The sequence below is a fragment of the Anolis carolinensis genome, chromosome 1, assembly GCF_035594765.1.
Source record: "Anolis carolinensis isolate JA03-04 chromosome 1, rAnoCar3.1.pri, whole genome shotgun sequence".
Classification (NCBI taxonomy): domain Eukaryota; kingdom Metazoa; phylum Chordata; class Lepidosauria; order Squamata; family Dactyloidae; genus Anolis; species Anolis carolinensis.
Window position 1 is genome coordinate 166,295,787 of NC_085841.1, and position 24,869 is coordinate 166,320,655.

Sequence of the window (24,869 nt, forward strand, 5' to 3'; positions counted from 1 at the left end):
ACACTTTCTATGTAATGTTTTTGTCACTAGAGATGACCTAATGTAACGTTTGTTCCCTATCACCTTTATTTTCTCAGTGTTTTAAAAAATAAAGGACTGCATTCAATGCCATACAAACAGGCAGCTCTTTACACAATATCATATTCCTTTCTGCCTATATGCAGTCCTCTGCATACTGCAAAATTTCAATTGCCAGGGCAGACTTGGGATAACATGGAAGACTGCATAGAAGGGTGGAACTATTTGACTGGTACCTGCCACACAGACAGAATTGGATTTCATTCAGTTTCCGCAACACATTCCATCAGAGGTAGCAGAAAGCTTTTATTGTTTACTGATAGTTTAGAAGCTACAGATTCCTAGGCTTGGAAAGTGCTTTATATGTGCCCACAAGTGAGCACAATTTATTTATATAAAAGGCTTAACTGTTTACCAGATCCAACAAACTTCATTACCAGATCCAAAATACAAACAATTCCAGACTCCAAACATTTTAGTATGTAGCACAACCTAGGGATTTCAGTAAGAGATCTTTAAAAGTGATGTGGTGTTTTAATTAGATAAGCCCCCATGGATACAACTGCTGTTACCCAAAGGATGATCATGCTTAGAAACCCTGCAGTGATGTCTGAATGTATCTGTTGAGAGCAAGGATTAAAATGTGGTTGCTCTTTAACAAGTAATACGAGTAGAAAATAGTTGACTAAAACGTGTTTGGTCCATTTTAAATATGACATCCTTTCAAATATTTAAATATGGCTATCATGTTACCACTTTACATCTCTTCTACAGACTAAACATACCTCACCCCCTAAGCCATGTCTTGTGGGATACTGGTTTCGAGGCTACTTACTATTTTGGTCACCTTCCTCTGGATACCTTCCATCTTGTCAACATCCTTCTTGAAATGTGGTGCCCAGATGAGGTCTGAACAAAGCAGAATAGAGTGGGACTACCATATTTCATCACATTATAGTCGCTAACTTCTTTTTTGAAGAAGAAAAAGGAAAAATGTGACTATTATGCAGTGAAATATGGTACTACTTCCCTCAGTCTAGACCAGTGCTTCTCAACCGGTGCATCTCCAGATGCTTTGGCCTTCAACTCCCAGGAATCCTAACAGCTGGTAAACTGGCTGGGATTTTGGGAGTTGTCTCCAGGTGTTTTGGCCTACTACAGGTTTGGCCTACTACAGGTTGAGAACCACTGGTCTAAACCAGTGGTTCCCAAACGTATTTGTCCTACCGCCCCCTTTCCAGAAAAAATACTACCCAGCGCCCCCTGGAAAGGGGGTGTGTGGCTTAGAGGGGTGGACATGGCTCCTGCTCAAGAGGGCGGGGCTGAGCCTCTCCCCTAGTCCAAGATGCAGGGCTGCGAGGGGAGGTGAGCGGGGCCACAAATGGGCAGCCAGGACTGGGATGGGCGGAGCTACGAGCTCTGAGGCAGGGTTGAGCTTCTATCCCTGTCCTGTGGCGCCTGCCAGGACACAAGAGGTGGGGCTAGAGGAGGGGGCGTGGCATCTTCCCAAGTGCCTGACGGGGCTGGACCTCTATACCCCGCCCCCGTGTTCTAACAAGAGCCTCAGGGGAGGTATACAGAGGCTCAGCCCTGTCTCGCGTTCTTGGGAAGAGGCCCCGCCCCCACCCTAGCCCCGCCCTTTAGTCCTAAAAGGCCTCTCAGGAGAGGTATAGAGGCTCAGTCCTATCTCAGGCTCTTGGAAGGAGGCTCCACCCCCTTCCCTAGCTCCACCCTGTGTCCCAACAAGCCCCTCAGGAGAGGTATAGATTCTCAGTCCTGTCTTGGGAAGAAGCCACCCCACTCCTCTAGCTCCGCTCCTTGGGAAGAGGCCCCACCCCTCCTCTGGCCCCTAATAGGTGCCATCACTGCCCCCCTGAATCGCTCCAGCGCCCACTGGGGGACAGGAGCGCCCACTTTGGGAATCACTGGTCTAGACACTACACTCTTGTCGATGAAACCTATGATTGCATTGGATTTTTAAGATGCCGCATCACACTGTTGATTCATGTTCAGTTTGTAATCTACTAAGACTCCGAGATTCCTTTTGTATGTACTCTTGTCAAGCTAGGTGTTACCTGTGTGTAATATTCTCTGCAGCCTGAGAATAATTCAAGGTGTAGTAGTCCAACACTGAAATCCTGCTACCATCCATTCATGTAAGGCTTTTGGATTCTTCTAAGACAGTGGTTTTCAACCTGTGGGTCCCCAGATGTTTTGGCCTTCAACTCCCAGAAATCCTAACAGCAGGTAAACTGGCTGGGATTTCTGGGAGCTGTGGGCCAAAACACCTGGAGATCCACAGGCTGAGAACCATTGCTCTAAGATGTACTTCACAATATCTGATAACAGTGTTCTGCTGGTACAACAAGGAAATGGGGGAATCCCCTGGAAATTAATTTGGGACAGCTCTGAAGACTGGGAGAACAATAGACAGACAAGGAAACTTTGCTGCATTGGTGCTGCACTGCCAGGTAAATCTAGATTCAAGCTTTAGAGGTGGCGCTGATGCTATAACAAGCAACACTAGTTTGAGGCTTTTAGTGAAGATAGTGATGATTTCTTTCTTTCAAAATATTTTTGCACATATTGAAAAAGTTAAGTAACCTATAACAAACTGACACATGTTGCATTCAGTGTGTTTGCTCCACAAAAGTTATATAAATGACCAAAATGTTACAACATTCATAACCCATAAAACATTAATACTTTCATTGAGGTAATAAAAAGATATAATGCAGGTTTTTTTAAAGCTCCACTAGCTTATCAGAAAAAGTTGTTAAAAATCATACAGGAGAAGAATATTTTGTACCTCACAATGTTGTGTATGTTGTGTATATCTAGTGATAACATTCCTAATAAAACCATTATTAATTCCATTTTGTAACACTATAAAATGGAGAAGACTAAGGGATAGTGAATGCAAGGAGACATATATTCAGATGGCACACTTTTAGCAGTTTGATAATTTAATTGGAAATGTTTTCCAGAAATGCCAATTTAACAAAGGGGTTACTACACCTTAATCTTTCCAAGCATCCTGTTGCCTTTCTAACTAAAATTAGAAAAGTACTATTGTTAAAATATTTGCTCATGGATACTCTTGTGAAAAGGAACATCTTCTATAGTTTTTATCTGCACTAACCTGCAATTCAAAGTAAATGACTATGCACAAAGGCTCAACTGTATTTCTGCATAAATGGCATATCCATGACAGATGTATCCATTTTATCCCACTGAACTCTCACTTTAATGCAGCTAACATAACCCAGCCCTGTAGGTTTCCTATCATATTGATCAGGAAACATGGGCCTAAATTTTATATACTTCTCAGCAAAGATGCCACCTCTTTGTTTTTTGAGAGGGTGCATAGAAACACATACGACATGTCCCCAAAAACTGTATACTGTACACACGTAACATGATTAAAGATTCCAATAGTAGATAAGAATAATGAAATTACAAGAGAAACTAAGTGAGGTTTGCAACTCTCTTAAGTATTGCTGAGCAGGGATAGAAATTTGAACTCCTTACAAATATTATAATTTAAGAAGGAATTTATAACCCCTAATGTAATGTTTTTCTTCCATGCAAATACATTTACATAGCCTTCAAATAATTTCCATAGTTACTATTAGCTGCTAAAGGGTATACGCAGTTTTTGGGGGACACACCTCCAAACTGATTCACACACCAACATTTTAAAATGCATCTGAAAATACACAATATTTTTTAAAATATATATATATACTGGTAACCGAAATTGGATAGGAGTGAAAGCAGTAGTAATGATCTAATAATTCTTAACACTTCCAAAATACAATACCCAGAAGTCTTAGGGAAAGTTATGACACTTAAGTATCAATTACGTTTATAATGTGAATATTCCCAGAGAGGTGCTTTCCTTTGAAAGCTCTTTGGGAGCTTGAAGTCAAAGTCAGTTTAGATTCTAGGCATCTATTTCACATTTCTATGAGTTAATCTATGCAACCAAGCATATACTTTTTTACTGTGTCCTCCCATACATTATGGAACCAATGCTACACATATTTCTTTTGACTGTGAACGTGAAATCTCCTTTAACTGCACTGGAAGACTATTTTTTCAGACCTCCAAACCAACCCTAGACAAAACATTCACCAACCTGGCTGTGAGCAATGGAAAAGGTCATATTTCAAGGTGGCATCAACTTCTCTTTTTGAACTCTGCATGTGCTCCAAGTCACCTAACTAAAAGTGTTGGTTCACAAAAAAACTTGTACAAATGAAAGTCTACAATATGTCACTTTTCTGCAAATAGATTATGATAATGAAATGTTTAACTGATCAATGAAGCTCTGTAAGCCACCAAAAGAAATTACTGTATAGTTTTTAAATGGTGAATTGCTTTGGATCCCAAGCTTAGGGAAATAAACAGGGCATGCATAAATATAATCATCATTGTCATCGTCATCAGAATCATCATCAAAGGTGGTGGATAACTCCTCTTCATGGGAGGATGGAGATGAGTACAGATTAAGTATCTCTTATCCAAAGTTCCATAATCCTCCAAAATCTGAAATTATCCGCCTTGGTAACTGAAATAGTGACAACTTTGCTTTTTGACAGTTCAATGAACACAAGCCTTGTTTCATGAGCAAATTATTAAGATTATTATATATAAAATTAACTTCTGCATAATCTGCATAAATCTGCATAATACATTTCTTGGATTTTGGATAAATACTCAATTCGCATTTATTTGATGGATATGCATGTCACTTATTTGATGGATATGTTTCTAGGGAAAATGTGAGGAAACTACTGTAGACTGTCAGTTAATCAGCACTTGTGGGGATTCGCAGATGTGGTTTCTCATTGAATCATAGAATTGGAAGAGACCTCATGGGCCATCCACTCCAACTCCCTGCCAAGAAGCAGGAAAATTGCATTAAAAACACACCTGACAAATGGCCATCCAGCCTCTGCTTAAAAGCCTCCAAAGGAGCCTCCAACACACACCACTGCTGAACAGCTCTCACAGTTAGGAAGGTTTTCCTAATGTTTAGGTGGAATCTCCTTTCCTGTAGTTTGAAGCCATTGTTACATGTCCTAGGTTCCAGGGCAGCAGAAAATAAGCTTGCTCCCTCCTCCCTATAACTTCCCCTTACATATTTATACATGGCCATCATGTCTCCACTCAGCCTTCTCTTCTGCAGGCTAAACATGCCCAGGTCTTTAAGATGCTCCTCATAGGGCTTGTTCTCCAGATGCTTGATTGTTTTAGTTGCCCTCCTCTTGACATATTCCAGCTTGTCAGAAGAGAGCGACAAAAATGATCAAGGCTTTAGTTACTACAGTAGTCTCACTTATCCAACATAAACGGGCTGGCAGAATGTTGGATAAGCAAATATGTTGGATAATAAAAAGGGATTAAGGAAAAGCCTATTAAACATCAAATTAGGTTATGATTTTACAAATTAAGCACCAAAACATCATGTTATACAAAAAATTGATAGAAAAAGTAGTTCAATATGCAGTAATGCTATGTAGTAATTACTGTATTTACAAATTTAGCACCAAAATATCAGGATGTATTGAAAAAATTGACTAATTGATAATCCAAAACGTTGGATAAGCGAATGTTGGATAAGTGAGACTCTACTGTATTAAAAACAGAAATACCTAATACTATACCAGATCACAAACTCTATTGACTTGATATTGATAATTAATATGGCAGCTAAAAGCAAATGAAGACAAACTTAATGTAACAATATATTATAAAAAACTAATTTTGCTATAATTAAAAATTTAATAATTAAAAAATATTTTATTTTTTATTTTGAGTATTACGGTATTTTTTTCAATTTTTTGCTGGTTGGTTCCTGTTGCTTGAGTTCCAATTAACTGAGAGTCTATTGTACAGGTATTCCAAATGGGGGTGAATAGGTTTGAAAATCCAAAAGACTCCTGATCACATGGATTTTGGACAAGCGATCCTCAGCATGTACATATCCTATTTCTTCGATTCTAAGGTGCACTCCTCCGCCCCATCTCGAAATACAATGTGTGTCTTAGGCTCCATCTACACTGCCATATAAAATCCAGTTTATCTGCTTTGAACTGGATTATATGACAGTATAGACCAGGCTACACGGTTCAAGTCCAGGCTATTTGGCAGACTGCATCCCCTTGTACAAACCTGCCTGAGCCCTGAGATCTTCAGGAAAGGCCCTTCTCTCTGTCCTACCTCCATCTCAAGCTCAATTGATGGGAACATGAGAGTGGGCCTTCTCTCTCAGTAGCTGGCCCTCAACTCTGGAGCTCTCTTCTTCCCAGGGAAGTCAGAACAGCCCATTCCCTACTATCCTTCAGGCGGCAGGTTAAACTTTTTATTCAGGCAGACTTTTAAAGAAGAAAGTTTTTAAAATTGCCAGGGGCTGCTGTGATTTTATATGCTTTGAATAATGTTCAATAGGGTTTTATACTTATATATTTGTATATTTGAAGTTGTATTGCAATGGTTTTAATTGTGAGGCACTTTGAGTCTCCATATGGAGAGAAAAAGCGAGCTATAAATAAATATAATAATAATAATAATAATAATAATGGGGTTGTTGTATGTTTTCTGGGCTGTATGGCCATGTTCCAGAAGTATTCTCTCCTGACGTTTTGCCCACATCTATGGCAGGAATCCTCAGAGGTTCTCCATACCTCACAACCTCTGAGGATGCATGCCATAGATGTGGGCGAAACATCAGGAGAGAATACTTCTGGAACATGGCCATACAGCCTGGAAAACATACAACAATACAATAATAATAATAATAATAATAATAATAATAATGTGTTGTTGAAAGCCTTCAACAACACAATAATAAAAATAATGGGCAAATTTCAACCCTCCGTGTGTTTTGAACTTCAACTTGATGCTTTATTGTTGATTGATTTGATTATTGTTTTGCATTTGCTTTTATATTGTTGTGTCTGGGCATGGCCCCATGTAAGCTGCCCCAAGTCCCTTCGGGGAGATGGGGCGGGGTATAAGAATAAAGTTATTATTATATTATTATTATTAACACCCACAATTCCTTTTTTTTACAATTATAAAGACATATATATAAAACATAAGTTCACCATTCATATGACTGTACATTGCTGCATGCACAAACATCCTGCAGAAGCCTACTGACAGTGCATGGGGTTCAGACCCAAAATTATAAGAACATCAGCCCTAGCCTTGTCTTACTCAACTGCTTAGTATGCTTGTCCTGTCTGACACAAGTCTGTCCACGTGAAGCAGGTGAACATAGCACTGAAATAAACATGCAGAATAATCACAGGATGCCTTAAGCCTACACCTGTTGATAAACTCAACAAGCTAGCTGGCATTGCCCCCCCCCCCCATGTACGACAGGAAGTTGCTGCTAACTGTGAGAAAAATAAGGTTGCACTGCAAAAGCCATCCACTGCATGACTATCAGCCTCCTCCCAGTAGACTCAAATTAAGAGTATCTCTGGGCAGCTAAACCAGACAATCCCAACTAGATGGCCCCTCATGAGGGTCTGCCTCCAGGAGCAAACCAAGAGTGGGCAACTTGGAAGTATATGTATGATAGTCCACAATGTGTTGCCTCATGTTCAGAACAAGAGTTGTTTAAAGCTACAGACAATGTGGTCGCTGTTGCCTGCTTTTGGTCTAAAACTATTTAGCTGGTTGTGACCCTTTTATCAGTTTTAAACTTATTATGCAATGCTTTTGACACGAAATTTTAAAAATGACTCTACATCCCCGCTTTATTTTCTTTCATCCCCATGCTCCCCTTCTCCAGATCCATTGCTTCTTCTAAAACTCCACCAAAAGTTCAGTTCTTCATGTGGAGGTAAATTCCCATCTTCTTTTTATAATACTTTTTCTCAAAAAGCTGCTGTTAGGAATTGTGGGAGTAAACATCCAAAACACCCGGAGGACTGATGTTTGCCAGTGCCTGGTGTAGATTCATATAATCTAGTTCAAAGCAGATAATCTGGGGGCCCTTCCTGACAGGGCCTATATCCCAGGACCTGATTAGATATTTTCTGTTTATCCCAGATTATCTGGCAGTGGGGACTCGCATCATCCAGTTTAATGCAGAAAACACAGGATTGGATCCTGGGATATAGGGCCTGTCTGGAAGGATCCTGGATTATTTGAGAATCTGGATTATATGGCAGTGTAGATCCAGCCTTAGAATCAAATGTGCTTTTTTCTGTGTGTGATACTGAAATAACAGGCCTTTCCACACAGCCATATAACCCAGAATATCAATGTAGATTTTTTTTGTGTGTGTCAGGAGCAACCGAAGTTGCTTCTGGAGTGAGAGAATTGGCCGTCTGCAAGGACGTTGCCCAGGGGACGCCCGGATGTTTTGATGTTTTACCATGTCCCTGCATGGAGCTGGAGCTGATAGAGAGAGCTCATCCGCACTCTCCCCAGGTGGGATTCGAACCTGGCAACTTTCAGGTCAGCAACCCAACCTTCCAGTCACTTAGTCCACTACGCCATCTGGGGGATCCTATCAATGTAGATAATCCACAACATCATCTGCTTTGAAATGGGTTATCTGAGGGTGCTTCCACACAGGCATATAACCCAGAATATCCTTGCAGGTCATCCACAATATCTGCTTTGAGCTGGGTTATCTGAGGGCCCTTGCACACAGCCATATAATCCAGAATATCAAAGCGTAAATCCCGCCATATCTGCTTTGAACCGGGTTATCTCAGTCCACACTGCCATATATTCCAGTTCAAAGTAGATATTGTGGGATTTTCTGCCTTGATATTCTGGGTTATATGGCTGTGTGGAAGGGCCCTTAGAATCGAGGAAATGTAGCATTCCTTGGATATGTACCCCACTTTATTTATTTATTTATTTATTTGCGACATTTATATACTTTAGAACCGGTTCCTCACGAGGTGAGGAAATGACCTGCGCTCCTTGACACAGGTAGATGCGTGTATTTCTTCTCTAGGATTGTGTAGGCCAGGCCCCCTCCAATTAGGGCAGGCAAGTGTTTGGGCCTCCAACTCCCAGAACTCCTGTGCACTGGGCAAGCTGGCAAGGGCTTCTGGGATGGGAAGCTCATTAGAAGGTCTGGGATGCCGAGATACAGTGAAGGGGGTCATTCAGGCCCCGGTTCTCCCTCGCTCCCTCCCGCCCGGGGTTCCGCGGGCCAAAGGCTCTCACCTGTTCCCTCCGCAGCCGCCCCGCCGCTCCCCCCCGCCCCCGCCGCCGCCGCCGCCGCCCAGGGCGGAGAGGGGGGGAGAGGGCGAGCGGGGAGTCCGTCCTCTCGGGCCTAAGAGCCGCGCCGCACGGGGAGGAAAAAGAGGAGCGCCGCTCGCTCCGAGCGCCCGCAGCGGCCTCAGCAACCGCACAACGACGCCTCCCTCAGAGCCGCCGCCACCGCTCTTCTTCTTCTGCGCCTCTGCTCTTCCTCCCCCTCCCCCCGTTCGTGGCCGCGCAAGACAACCAAAATGCAACCCCCCTCAGCATAGCTAGCCCCCCCTTGAAGTGCGCCTGCGCGATCAACCGCCGCCTCACAGCGCCGGCGCGCGCCACTTCCGGTCATAGAATAGCGAGGGCCACACAAAAAAAAAACATGGCGTCTTTCCGTTTTTTTCTGCCCTCCTTCCTACTTCATTGGATTGTGCCTCCCTGCATGGACTGGACTGGGGTCACTTCCAACGCTGTGATTCGAATCTAGGGAACAGGATTGCTTCGCGGTCGGATTTTTCACGCCTAGTTCCCCGCACTGTTCGTCGGATTGCGAGGTGGACTCCAAGGCCCAGAGCGCCTTGCGCGTGGGAGTCACGTGGCCGCAGGCCTGGCCCCGCCCATTTCCCCCAATGGATCATGGCCGTGCTGGGCCCGGGGCAGCGCTGGGCCGAAGGTAACGCTCCTGCGGGGGAGGGGCCCTGGAGGGCGGGTAAGGGGCCCTGAGGGCGGGGGAAGGGGGTCTCTGGGCGCAGATCCACAGGCGGGTGGCCCTCTGTGGGGAGTGCTCGCGTTGTGTCTTCCTGCCTAGCAGAAGGGGGCTGGGCCGGATGGCCCTGTGGTGTCTTCCGACTCTAGGATCCTGTGCAGGGGTCCAGTAGCTCTGGATGTTTACACCGGAAGTGCCATGTGCCCCTTCGAGTGTTGTCGAAGGCGTTCATGATCGGAATCACTGGGTTGCTGTGAGTTTTCCGGGCTGTATGACCATGTTCCAGAAGCATTCTCTCCTGACGTTTCGCCCCCATCTATGTAAGGCATCCTCAGAGGTTGTGAGGCTTGTTGGAAACTAGGCAAGTGGAGGGATTTATATATCTGTGGAATAATGTCCAGGGTGGAAGAAAGAACCCTTGTCTGTTTGAGGCAAGTGTGAATGTTGCAATTGGCCGGCTTGATTAACATTGAATAGCCTTGCAGCTTGAAGCCTGGCTGTTTCCTGCCAGGGGGAGCCCTTTCTTGGGAGGTGTTAGCTGGTCCATGAAAATTAACAAAATCTGACTTTAAAAAGGTAAAGGTTTCCCCTGACAACCTCTGAGGAAGCCTCACAACCTCTGAGGATGCCTGCCATAGATGTGGGCGAAACGTCAGGAGAGAATACTTCTGGAACATGGCCACACAGCCTGAAAGACATACAACAACCCTGTTTCCCCTGACGTTAAGTCCAGTCATGTCTGACTCTGGGGGTTGGTGCTCATCTTCATTTCTAAGCCGAAGAGCCGGCATTGTCCATAGACACCTCCAAGGTCATGTTGCTGGCATGACTGCGTGGAGCGCCGTTACCTTCCCACCGGAGCGGTACCTATTGATCTACTCACATTGGCATGTTTTCGAACTGCTAGGTTGGCAGAAGCTAGAGCTAACAGCAGCCGCTCCCGCCGCTCCCAGGGTTTGAACCAGGGACCTTTTGGTCAGCAAGTTCAGCAGCTCAGTGCTTTAACACACTTTGCCACCGGGGCTCCAAAAAAAATTGACTACCAGTATTTAAAAAAACTCTAGAATCAAGACAGTAAATAAAGAACAATACTCTGAAAACGGAAATTCCGGACATGAAATAATCAGGGCCAGCTAACACCTCCCAACAAAGGATTCCTCCAGGCAGGAATTAGCCAGACCTTAAAGCTGCAAGGCTTTTCAGTGCTAATCAAGGTGATTGATTGCATCATTCACACTGCCCTCCAACAGACAAAGAGTTTTTTTCTCCCACCCAGGACATTCCACAGATATCTAAACCCCACTTGCCTAGTTTCCAACACCTCACAACCTCTGAGGATGCCTGCCATAGATATGGGCGAAATGTCTGGAGAGAATGCTGCTAGAACACGGCCATACAGCCCGGAAAACTCACAGCAACCCTGCCATGTATCCCTTCGAGCTTTGCCTCTTGGCCACCATTTCCCATGTTTTTTTTGGTTCTACCTTTCCTTGTTCATCCGTTCGCATGTCTAAAAGATTCCTGCCAAGTCAGGTCCTTTCCACACAGCCATCTAACTCAGAATGTCAAGGCAGATCATCCACAATATCTTCTTTGAGCTGGGTTATCTGAGCCCACACTGCCATATAATCCGATTCAATGTGAGTTTTATGCAGCTGTGTGGATGGGCCCTAAATATGCCACCTTACCTGCAACTGCTAGAGCCCGGGTGTATTTTAAAATAGCCTCCCAGGAATGTCATTGCACTGTAAAACCAATGCAGCTTGTCTCTGCTTTAACTGCCATGGCTTAGTGCTATGGAATCCTAGGAAATGTTGTTTGGGAATGCACCAGCCCTCTTTGGCAGAGAAAGCCTCAGACCTTGTAAAACTTTGGCTCCCGGGATTCCACAGTATTGAGCCATGGCAGTGAAATTTGTGTCAAACAACATTCATTCTACAGTGCAGATGGTACCCCCAAGTGTCAGAGGACTTTTGTTTTCCTTGCAGTAAAGTAACAGTAAAGCAGGCATCCTCAAACTATGGCACTTCAACCTCCAACGCACACAATTCCTGACCATTGAATAAGCTAGATAGAGCTTCTGAGAGTTGGAGGTCCAAACAGCTGGAGGGCCACAGTTGGAGGAGACCTGCTCTGGAGTTCCTCCAATTATAAGAAGTCTGTGTGTGGAATAAGGGCTGGACTTTAAAGCTGAACTCGGAGGAGAAGTAGTAGGGCAAAAATGACAAAAGTGGGGTAGTGTCAGGATATGTCCGTACCAGCTTGGAACGAGCTGCTTTTCTTCCGAGAGCTTCCTGGTTCTGACAGTAGAGTGGCAGGGAGAAGATTTAGATCAGAAGTAGTTTGAAAAGAAAGTTGAGGAAATGTTCATGCTGGCTACAGGGAGCTGAAAGGAAGTAACTTAGGCCCATCTACCCTGACCATTTAATTCAGTTTCTGACCAGTATTGAAGACGATGGTTTCAGTGTGCAGATCATTACAGAGGAAATGCTGGAACTGGATGGTAATGACATAAACCACAGAGCACTGATGCACAATACGAACTTTCTTTCATGTGCTTTTGTGGGAGTTTGTTGTCTATCTGCCTCAGTCTGAAGCTAGCTGCATTAAGTTGCCAGAGTAGATGGGGCCTAAATGAATGACTCCTGGATGTTTGCAATGGATCCTTCTCATTTAATATCTCGCATCAGGTCTGGAGTTGAGAACAGCCAGTTTCACAGTATTCCTCCACGTGCTAGTTGCTGGGGGTCAGGGTCATAAGCATGGCACACAACAGGTGAGATGTCTTTATCTTCCTCACCAGTATCAGGCTTCCAAGAAGCATACGCTGGCAACTCCTTGAAACCAGATTCTTCACAAGAATTCCCAGTCTGAACCACCTGGCTTCTTATATGTAGTTTAGCCTTCCTGAAGTGATTCTTTATTCTAAGACAGTGGTTCTCAGCCTGTGGGTCCCCAGGTGTTTTGGCCTACGACTCCCAGAAATCCCAACCAGTTTACCATCTGTTAGGATTTCTGGGAGTTGACGGCCAAAACCTCTGGGGACCCACAGGTTGAGAACCACTTTTCTTAGACAAACATTTGGTGGACCCCACGTTGGTGAAATCAATCTACTTCATAACCTTCCTCCTTTTGTTATGCATGTGTGTCCTGAAATGCATTGCCATATGTTCTGCACTGGTAAATGTACACATAAGAAAACTGTTTTCTTTTGCAGCACTAATTGATGAGCTCAGAAGAAATCCATGTCTATCGGAGGAAGTGCGAGACAATTTTGACTACTGTGGCTGTATTGATTGCATGAGAATGAAGAAGGAGCATGTGCCCGACAGTGGAAGGACTCAATCAGTGCCTGGGGAAGGGAGCAGCACTTACACAAAGGAGCAATTACTTGGGGTGCAAAGGTAAATCGGAAGCCTCTTTGCTTAGGCCTTTTCCCCCCACATGATAACGCTTCAGATGTTTTAGAGTATAACTACTAGAATTATCCATGGCTATTCTGGGTTGGTTTAATAGAAGTCCAGTAGATCTGGAGGAGAAGCCTGAGCTGGAATGGCAACCTGTAATTTGTGTAATGCCTTCTGAACAAATCTTGTTAAGAAAACCCTCGAAGTTGGAAACAACTTGAAGACATACAACCACCACAAAATTAATAAATATGAAATTCAGTACCTGAAAGTGCAGTAAATCATCTGAGGCCAATTTTAATTGTGGGAGCAAATTATTAAAAGATGTAGCATTTTATTTTTATTTATTCTAATTCCAACATTTTACTAGGTAATGGAAATACTTTTGATGACTTTTTCTGCTTCTAATGTTGAACTTCTTTTATAAAGTTTTGACAGTCATAAACAGGCATCTATAAATACAGTTTATGATGGTAATTCTATAATAACTATAGTACAGTTAATGCAGTCTAATCAGATTTTTGATAATAAGGATTTTAATGTTGATAGCCTAAAATATAAAGTAAATTAATTATAAAATTTAATAAGTTGGACTGCACAAGAAAAGGAATTTTTACGTTTGTAACCTAGCTTTTCCCAATCCTTTTGGATTCTGAGATATATAAATCAACACATCTGAAGGGCACTAGGTTAGGACAGCTTGTAATTTAAAAGCTTTATACCTTCTAAGTGTTCTGTATTCTTCAAGTGTGCAAATTGTCAAAAGAAGAGGGAGGTGTACTGTAATAGAAAGATGAATAGGAGAACCAAACTTTTTGTGTAAGTTCTTCAGCACAAGTGCAAAGATAATTCCTCTCATAGGTCTGAGGCACCTCTCATCATATTCAGCTGGGAGCAACAAACACTTGCTGTAGAAAGTAGAATTGCGGGGAGGGGTGACTTTGTTTAATAAAACTTGAAAAGTAAGCTCTGGTCCTTGGAATTAGTTCAATCCTTAAACCTTCCAAATATGCTGACCTTTGGTATTAGACATGATGGGAAATACATTTCAAAACATTTGAGTGCTTCATTTCGAGTTAACTTGAGCTAAAGCTTTCCTATTTAATTTACAGTTTACTTACTAAAATAATGCATGATTTTATTTGCTCATTTGTTTAACTATCTTTTTTTTCCAAATCACAGCAAACTTTGACTTGGAAATTTGTCTGGGTTCCCTTTCTCTGTAACTAGTGATAAAATAGAATAATATCAGCACCAACATCCATCATTCTCAGTTTTCTGGAAGTTAGAAAAAGTAATTTTTAAAGTCCACATCGAACCTTTATTTGACTCTTTCCGGTGAATTCGCAGATCTAAAATAATGAAATCTTAGGATCTATAAGTAGTGAGAACTGACACTTGCATTGGTTCCTACTTTTCCCGTAATAGAATTAAAGACTTAATGCAGGCCACAACAAGCCATTTATGATTGCTGCTTGAGTGAAAAGGTACATGATTTAATCATATGTTCATTTGATAGAATCAAGAACAGTAAGAATTACTATGAGATTCTAGGCGTTGAGAGAGAGGCAAGTGAGGAAGAGCTGAAGAGAGCTTACCGAAAACTTGCCCTGAAATTTCACCCAGACAAGAATTGTGCTCCAGGAGCAACAGATGCATTTAAAGGTATGTTCAAGAGTCTGGATAGGGCAGTTATAAAGATAATGATGTGCTCCGCTTATCAATTTAAGATATTTCCAATATTTGCAAATAGTGAAGATAAGAATAATATGTCTCTCTTTCCCAGTATGCATTTATTCTATTCAGTGTATATCCTGTGTGCCCACTAAAAACAGAGCTCAGGGCAACTAACAATCAAACAAATACTAACATTAACAAATGGCAATGTATGAAAATTCACCTGCTAATTGTCTGATAAAGGTAATTCAAATGAATATGTCACATTGTGAGCACTGGATGTTTTACTCCTTTATGGTGTAACATCTGTAGAGTTGTCCAACTATTTTGAATATTTGGGACAATACTTTGATTATGACTTGGAAGATGATTAGGTCCTGGTCCCAAATTTTCTAAACTATACTTGTTCAATAGTATTCCTTAAGGGACACAAAGTTGATTTCACAAAGAGCAGGTTTCATATATTTCAATATTTATTTATTTATTTATTATTTACTACATTTATATCCCGCTCTTCTCACCCCAAAGGGGACTCAGAGCAGCTTACAAATCAAATGAACATATAATATATTATTAGCATAGCACAATATAAGCATTAAATTACTATATTGTACTGTATCATTATATGGTAATATTATTAGTAATATTACATTTAATATATAATATATAATTAATATTATATTGTATTATTAGTAGTATAATATTGTATTCCATTATAATAATATTATCAATATTATATGTATATACAATATATTATATATTTATAAATTATTATAATAGCAGTAATGTTTCTGAAACATTTAATTAATTGCATTCCAATGTTGGCTGGGCATTAAATAAGCCCGTATTTTTCATAATTACTGGCATAAATACAGCATTCCCCTTCTCTTTCTCTTCTGCACTGCAGCGATAGGAACAGCTTTTGCAGTTTTGAGCAATCCTGAAAAGAGGTTACAATATGATCAATACGGAGATGAAGAAGAACCTTACACAAACCTGCCCAGGCATTATAACTATTACAGAGAGTTTGAAGCAGACATCACACCAGAAGAAATATTTAATATGTTTTTTGGAGGAAACTTTCCAACAGGTGAGCATTACTTGTTTGGATATTCTCTGAAGGAAATCAAAAGCTGCTGTTATTAAAATACTTCTAAGCCAGAGAAGCATCATATTTTATGGAATTACTGTTCCACATGATGTCCAAAGATCTCAAGGCAAGATAAATTGCCATTAGTTTTGCATCTTATTTAGTATTTTGCCACTATGGTACGCCATCGTCCAAATCCAGTGTTTGTTATAATCCTAGACCTTCATAAAATCAACTTGCCTATATTTCCTTGGATGATAGTAACATGAGTCACTAGAGAACTGTGGTTCGCAATACATTCTTGCCTAAAAATCTCTGTTACTGTTATCATTGGCCATAATGGATAAGGTTGACAGAAAGTATAGATCAAAGAATCTGGGTAGTCAATGGTTCCCGGGTTCAAGCTTAAAATTAAAAATAAAGATTAGTATAGTGTCATATAAGACTAGTATAAAAAGTGGAGCATTAAGACTGAAGACTCCATGTAATCCTATCTCTATCTCAAAGCCAAACAAACAATATATTCTTTATTGTGCAAGAATGATAAAACAGTATTTTCCCACCTCTAGCTTAAGACAACTTTTGCAACTGTTAGGAAGAATACGTTTCATGCTTGGCCTATTTCTTCATTAATGGCAATCTGGAGTGACCATAGTTGTTTTAAAATAGAAAGCTGCACTGTGAAAAACAAATTGTGCATTTCTACAGTAGGCCTATTTATCTTATTGTTTTTAGAGAGCTATGGTGCAGGCACAGCCTTTATCCCATGAAATCTAAGTCTTAGAATACTTAACTGGTAGTAAAATAGGGAGGCAGTTTTTTCTGGTGCTCCCTCCCTTTGCAGATCTTTTAAAATTTACTTCAAGGATTGAAGAATCGTCTGGCAGAGATGGCCCTGTGGATCTGTCAGAAGGGCATTTATCTTCAATTATACCAGCAGGAACGTCATCTAAATTATCCCCTTGCTGAACAGAGAGGGTTCATCCAATAACCAAATGCAACTCCGGATCCAAACCAAACTTTTCAGTCCACAACCAGTGGAGCCTAGACAATTCAAAAATGAAAGCAAAGATGCTTATGACAAAAGTAAAATCACACACTTGTCTTTTTTATATATGGCAAATTATTACAACTAATAAAATTAAAAATAACATTCTTTTTTAAAAAGGAAATATACACATGTTTTCACATTCAACAATGGATCCTCCATGTTATCAGCAACGAAACAGACATGAAAGAACTTGGACACAAGAGGAAGAGGAAGAAGACACCAGACCACAGGTAGTTTGAAGGCTGATTGTATGATTGCCCTTTAAAAGCTCCTATCTATTGGTTACCAGAAATCTAGTATTGCTTATAATGTGGTAATATTTGAACCATTTAGAAAAAGAAATGGTGTTTGTTGCTCTTGGGACATTTAGTTGGAAAGTGCTCATTAAGTAAATTGGAACACCCAGTGGTACAATGGGTCACACCTTAGTGCCGGGTCAGCAGTTCAAATCAGGGGAGAGTGGGTGAGCTCCCTCTGTCAGCTCCCGCTCCCCATGAGGTGACATGAGAGAAGCCTCCCATAGGATGTTAAAACATCAAACATTCGGGCATCTCCGCGGCAACGTCCTTGCAGACAGCCAATTTCTCAAGTCGCTTCTGACATGGGGGAAAAAAATTAAGTAAATTTACTAGGAATGATTTTGGTTCTACAGAATGTTTCAAAGCATATTCAGCCATGTATAATAATGTACCTTCTCCCTTCATACCCACATGAACTCCATGGGGTTTACAACAAATAAAACAATATTGTATCAAATTGAAATGTAATCTTATCAGATGACAGGTTTGCGGATGAATATGATACAGATTTGTCTATCATTTCATATCATATTCCTTCTGATGTTTTGTACTTTCCACATATTTATTTCTTCCATCTCTGCTGGAAAAACATTAACTTCATAATGAAGCAGAACACTTAATCCTGATCTCTGCTATCAGAATATATTCTGTGCACACCACAAAAAAGGCTGGCAGTATGTAGCTCGGGGGCCACCTCTGCAATAATGCAATAAAACACAATCAGTCACAGAATTTAACTCATCATATGCCAATTTCCATGTGTGAGAAAATAGTAACTAGAAAATAGTCATCAGTTGTAAATACTACCAACTATTATTTTACATAATAGATAATATTGATGATGGTGATCAGTTCATTATGACATGTGCATAAAAGCCTGAGAAGTATGAGGAAGAGGAAATAATCCTTTCTGGATGCCTTGTGGAGCAATATGAAAACTGTTCTGTCCTTGCCACATAAGAGCCTTAATTAGAAATAATAATTGTTTATCAATGCTCCTTTCTCATAAGCAAAATAATAGTCTTTACGAAAGCACTAATAGCTAGTAATATGTCCAATATGTTTGTGTTTCTATACCTTTATGAATAGTTTTGCCTTTATGAAAATGATTTTCCTGTTCCTAGCTTGTAAGTGTCCCTAATCACCATTTTCATTTTCAGAATAGCTACTCGGCATTTATTCAGTTACTACCAGTATTTATCATAATAGTGGTGTCAGTAGTAACTCAATTGATGGCTACTAATCCACCCTACAGCCTCTTCTTTAAATCGTAAGTCCCAATTTTCCTTACTCTCCTAGCAGAACCTACTTCCTAACTGTAATGTTTCCAATAAGGAGGTTCCTCTTGAGGTTAGACAAAATGTATAGTTTATTATGTGGTGTAAAACTTCATTTAAAGTTGCAAATGTTTGTTAAGGACATAATTTTATGTTTTTGGTAGTCTTTTTTTTTGTTTGCTTGATTCTGTAGTTCTGTATATTTCAGAAATGGGGTACAGGCTGATTGTAAGACTGGCCAGTTTAATCATCTTTAATTTTTGCAGTATATGCTTGCAACGATTTTTGTGGCTTCCACAGTAATTGGATAGGCTTCTGGGCACTATAAAATCATATAGATCAGAAATAGAAATTGTTGAGCCCACCAGATGTTGTTGAACTGCAACTCCAAATAACCCTAGCCAGTATAGCCTTTGGTGAGGAATGCTAGGATGTATATGTCAATGACATGTGAACAGCTACATAGTTCCCACCTCTGATGAAGATGGAGGTGGAGTAAATCTCATAAAATAAACAAGGAATATGTAGTCTGTTTTCATAATGTCCCATCCCCCCACTTTTTAAGAGATCAAATAAGTTGACTCGGAATATTAACGTGGCAAAACCTATTTTCTGATGTGTTAAAAATTATTCTTCACTCCCTTATAGGAATCTAGGGCACACTATTCTTAGGGAAACTCAGAACCTGCAGGTGCCTTACTATGTTGATAAAAACTTTGAACAAAATTATAATGGTGAAGAACTTGAAGAGCTTGAAAGACAAATTGAAAAAGAATATATTGACCATATCCAGACGAGCTGCAGGAAAGAAAAACAACAAAGTAAGTTTTCTTTTATTTATTTATAAGTATAATATGCCATGTTTTACAATCTAGAAAAATATTATTAGATCTCAAAGAGCACTCATAGTGTAGTAAGGTAACTCTATTAAATATACTAGAATTCTATCTGGAAACCAAAGATGCATATAAGGAAAATTGAATGTTAATCAGTATATAGGCTTAGTATTCCTATTCTAAAATGTTTGGGACCAGAAATGTTTCAGATTTCAGATTTTGGGGGATTTTAGAATATTGATTGTTTGTTAATTCTGTTTTTACAACACTTAGTATTTTATAGTTTTTTTACCTTTTGTATTTCACTTTTAAAACTTGTCTAGTGTGCGATTGTTTACCATCTTGAGTCCCCACAGGGAGAAAGTTGGGGTATAAATAAAATTATAATAATAATTTGCACGTGCATAATTAGATAGCTTGAAGGTGGGATCCAGATTTCAACATGAAATTCATGTATGTTTTATATATATCTTATACACAAAGCCTGAAGCTAATTTTATAATTATGCACAATATTTGAAATCATTCTGTGCATGAAACACAATTTGTGTACATTGAACTATCAGAAAGCAAAGGTGTTAATATCAGCCACGCATGTGGACAATTTGGGAATATTTTGATTACATATAAACTAACATAAAAAGTAATATAGTGCAATAATTAGTGTTATTTTCTAACTTTCAGTTTCACATACATAATCTTCCAATATTGCCACAAACACTATGAGTTAGAGTTATGTATAATCAGAATCTTATGTTACCGTAAATTGATTGGCTATCTAGTTTTCACTATTTTAAATTGGATTTTGGGGAAAAATGGCTTGTTGTAAAAGCAAGGATTGGGGATAAAGCTTCCATGGAGACACCTTTTCCCCTTGACAACTCTTTAGGGGCGAATTTCCTTTCCTTGGAGTAGCTTTCTCGCACTTCCTATAGTACAACTCTTTTATGCACAAATTCAGTGTCCATGGTTTCACGTACCCACACTCAAAAAAAAAAAGTATTCTTCCCTGAAGTGTTTTGTGGGCCTCTCTATGTCCTCCAATAGTATGCTTCTGGCCCAAGTAAAATCAAAATGTAGGGTTCACCTTTATCAAGTTACACACAGGGAGTCTTGGAACATATACATGTGAATACAGAGGGTATGTGATTTCCCATCTGATAAAATTTGCTTTCGAAGTGTTGAACATGTTCTAGGTATTTGCAGAGTACAAGGTGCAGATGGATACTCTATCACTCTGATACCTTATCAAATAGAAAAGGTCCACAAATTATTTAAGCAAATTATCTCCTGTTTGACTGTACCTCCCTCTCCCCAATTAGTTCCACCTGTAACCTATTGTAAAAAATAAGCAAGATCTGAATAAATAGGACTCAGTTCATTTAAAAGGAATAAATAACATAAAATAAATCTTAACACTCCTGTATCTTTCCATATTTTTCAGAAACAGAGTTAACACATTTGGCAAGGCTGTACCGAGATGAACGACTGAAACAGAAAGCAGAATCTCTCACACTTGAAAGCTGCGAAAAGCTCTCCAATATCATCATACTACAAAGAAGTCGCTAACAGAGCCTCAAGGGGGGAAAAACAAGTGGTACCGACAAGTCCTGTGTGCTGTCAGAATTTCAGCTTGCCTCTGTTTTCCTTTTATAATCTAAAGAACATAATATATAAACTTAGTACCGTATCATGTACAGAGAGCTGTATGAACTGAGCCAGTAAGACCACACATGCTGTAATGTATTCGGTTCCAAAGTCTAGTAGTAGTTAAATGTTAGTGATTCTTTGGAGACTTAATTACATTTAGCAAATGTTGTCATTTGATAGTTTGCTGCCATACAAGTGCCAAGTACATGAATCCCAGACACACAACACTCATACTCAGTTCTTGTCATGAAAACAGAGTCCTCAGTTCAAAATCCGTAAGCATTTTATATTGTCATTTTCATATTGATCCAAAATTACCCTTCATATGACCTGTTGATAAATGTAGATAGAAGGGACAAGATTTAGTCCACATTTAGTTCCTACACCAATGTTTTGCTTTGGCAGAGCTTGCAAAAAAGGAGCCTCAAATGGTGGATGTTGATATCTCTATTTATTCATTTGCTTGATTGCTTATTTATTTATGTGTGTGTGTATGCATATATGTATTTATTTATTTATTTATTTATTTAGCATATCCAAAGTACTTGAGGTTGTTTTAAGCATGATCTGGAGAATCAAAGGTTCTACTCTTTGTTTGTAGATTAAAACATTCGATAAAAAAGAAAAGTGAGGAGGGGATAAGCAAATAAGCATTAGAAAATTAGTGTTCCCTGGTTAAAGGGCTGGTCTCCTTTTTGCCAGATCTTCACAGATGATTATATTATTATTATTATTATTCCCTGCTTTTTCTCTAGTAAAAGAGGCTTAAAAGAGATGTAGCTCTTGTTTTTATTTGTATCTTGATAGTTGTTGAGCCAGAATCAAATGGTGGTGAATGGATTCTCTGACTCTCTGCAGGTAGAAAGCAATTACACCCATTTAACTTCACGGGCTTGCTATTGGCAGCCTCTGTTTTTTTTTTCTCCTCCTAAATCAATTTTCTAAGGGGAATTCACCATCATGGCTAAATCAAGACAACCATTTTTTAAAACAATAGACCTAAAACATTTTGTCTTTACTTAGTTCACTTGGTTTATCTTGTATAGTTCTGTCTACTTGCACAGAGACCAGTCAAACCAAATATTCCCAGGTATAGGAGTCTGAAAACATTCTTCATTTCTCTCTAAGCCAGTAGTTCTTCTGTGTGGTTTTCTTAACACTACCATTTGGAGAAAGATAGAAACGGCCACTGCTTTATAAACGACACTTTATGAACTGCCATGCTGCTAATTTTAGACAAACTTTTATATGTAAAATTGTGTGATTTTTTGCTCTCTCAATTAGGCTATAAGCAAGCCTATTGCAGGGTTTGTAGCATAAATTTACAGAATTGGTTTTTCCTTTATAAAATAGTTAATTTTAAAATGTACTTTGCATGCAGTTGAAAATGTCCCTTTACTTTGTTTTGTTTTTTTTTTACTTATTTCATGTCCATCACCAATTTAAGATTTTTTTTTTCTATTTCAGTTGCTTGGTAAGATTTATCTTCTTGAATGTAAATATACATTGGCTATATGGTCATTGTATTGTTGCATTGTACAGTACAATGTTCAGAAATCATTTAGGTGTGTGTTGTTGCACCAGATGACTAGTAAATAAGATGTTTTCCTTATATAGTGTAAAATTCTGGAAATATCTTGGGGCAATGGGTAGATTTGAAATGACCCATTCTGTTACTTTGGACTAAGTACTAATGGGTTTTAGTGCTAATCCAGTTTTTAAAGATTCCTTCAAGTGGAAAAACAAAATTGTGTGTGTGCATTTGTGCATTTTTTACAAAAACATTTAAATGTAATACATTGTTTAGCTATGATGATGACACCTATTGCTGTATGGAAACAAATAAAAGATATGAATAGTAAAGTTATCTTACATTCAGGATATTTGTTTCAATCAGATGTGATTTTATTTAAAATGATTTTGCAGTTGTTTAGCGACATAGAAATTCATGTCACCCCTTTACATCTCCTCTAAGGTGTAAAGATACGCAACTCCCTAAGCTGCTCCTCATAGGGCTTAGTTTCCAAAACTTGATCGTTTTGGTTGCTCTTTTCTGTACACCTTCCAGCTTGTTGTTGTTGTTTATTCATTCAGTCGCTTCCGACTCTTCGTGACCTCATCGACCAGTCCATGACAGAGCTCCCTGTCGGCCGTTGCCACCTCCAGCTCCTTCAAGGTCAAGCAAGTCACTTCAAGGTCGGCCCCTCTACCTTTTTTCTTCTATTTTACCCAGCATCAATATCTTCTCCAAGCTTTCCTATCTTCTCATTATGTGGCCAAAGTACTTCACCTTTGCCTCTAATATCCTGAGTGAGCAGCTGGGCATTATTTCCTGGAGGATGGACTGGTTGGATCTTCTTGCGGTCCAAGGCACCCGCAGAATTTTCCTCCAACACCACAGTCCAAAAGCGTCTATCTTCCTTTGCTCAGCCTTCCTTATGGTCCAGCTCTTGCATCTATAGGTTACTACAGGGAATTCACTGTAGTATTCACTATGCAGACCTTTGTTGCCAGTGTGATGTCTCTACTCTTCATTATTTTATCGAGATGGTAATTGCACTCCTCCCAAGAAGTAAACGTCTTCTGATTTCCTGGCTGCAGTCTGCGTCTGCAGTAATCTTTGCACCTAGAAATACAAAGTCTGTCACTGCCTCCATGTTTTCTCCCTCTATTTGCCAGTTATCAATCAGTCTGGATGACATAATCTTGGTTTTCTTGACGTTTAACTGCAACCCAGCTTTTGCACTTTCTTCTTTCACCTTGGTGATAAGGCTTCTCAGCTCCTCCTTGCTTTCAGCCACCAAAATGGTATCATCTGCATATCTTGGGTTCTTAATGTTTCTTCCAACAATTCCACCAAGGTTGGATTCATCAAGCCCTGCATGGCGCTGTGTCCAGAACTTGAGGCAGTGTTCCAGATGATGTCCGAACAAAGCCGAATAGAGTGGAACTATGACTTCCCACAATCTAGACCAGGGATCTCCAAAATAAGACCCGGGGACCACATGCGGCCCATCAAAGCCATTTATCTGGCCCCCATGGCAGCGGTGGCTCCCTCCTCCTCCACTGACGAAGGCGCGTGCGGCACGAGGAAGGAGGAAAAGGCACGCCCCTTTCCCGCCTCCTCCCTCTCCCAGGGCGCACCTTCCAGAGCTTTGCTTGTTTATAATGGTATTTTAATTATTATTTAATTAATAATTAATTATCAAGGGGGTGCTTTGCTAGTGCTTTTGGTGTACAAAGGCAGAAGGGGACTGGACTAAATGGCCTAAGGGGTCTCTTCCAACCCTCTTTATTATTATTAATATTATTGACACAACGACATAGTATGACACAGCAAACAAGATAGATATGCTGGATTTCGTATCACAAAATCACAAGTTGAACACTTCCCAAGCGTTTAGGACTGTGTGGTGTATTTTCGGATGATGCGCACAGATCCCAGTAAAGTGGCCTTTTGCAGTTGGCAGATCGTAATTTTGTCAACGTTTATTGTTTCCAAATGCCGGCTGAGATCTTTTGGCACAGCACCCAGTGTGCCAATCACCACCGGGACCACCTGTACTAGTTTCTGCCAGAGTCTTTGAAGTTCAATCTTGAGGTCCTGATAGTGGCTAAGTTT

The 24,869-nt window shown here is 40.1% G+C and overlaps 2 protein-coding genes across 4 annotated transcripts in view; one reads left to right on the plus strand and one right to left on the minus strand.

The window, feature by feature from the left end:
• Window positions 1–9,514, minus strand: part of zc3h13 (zinc finger CCCH-type containing 13) — a 48,509-nt gene extending 38,995 nt beyond the window's left edge. For 2 of the 3 annotated variants that reach the window (XM_008115453.3, XM_008115446.3), the window contains exon 1: window positions 9,226–9,505. The gene's annotated coding sequence lies outside the window, so the exon portion shown is untranslated. Of the gene's footprint in view, window positions 1–9,225 lie in introns of all 3 variants that reach the window. The other variant, XM_062958160.1, reaches the window with a different exon arrangement.
• Window positions 9,515–9,605: 91 nt separating this feature from the next.
• Window positions 9,606–23,128, plus strand: dnajc18 (DnaJ heat shock protein family (Hsp40) member C18). Its single transcript, XM_003215287.4, has 8 exons — window positions 9,606–9,928; window positions 13,179–13,365; window positions 14,888–15,033; window positions 15,953–16,135; window positions 17,304–17,416; window positions 18,646–18,755; window positions 19,411–19,583; window positions 21,042–23,128. The coding sequence occupies exons 1-8, from the start codon at window positions 9,892–9,894 to the stop codon at window positions 21,164–21,166; spliced, it is 1,074 nt and encodes a 357-aa protein (XP_003215335.1). The 5' UTR covers window positions 9,606–9,891; the 3' UTR covers window positions 21,167–23,128.
• The last annotated feature ends 1,741 nt before the right edge of the window (window positions 23,129–24,869 follow it).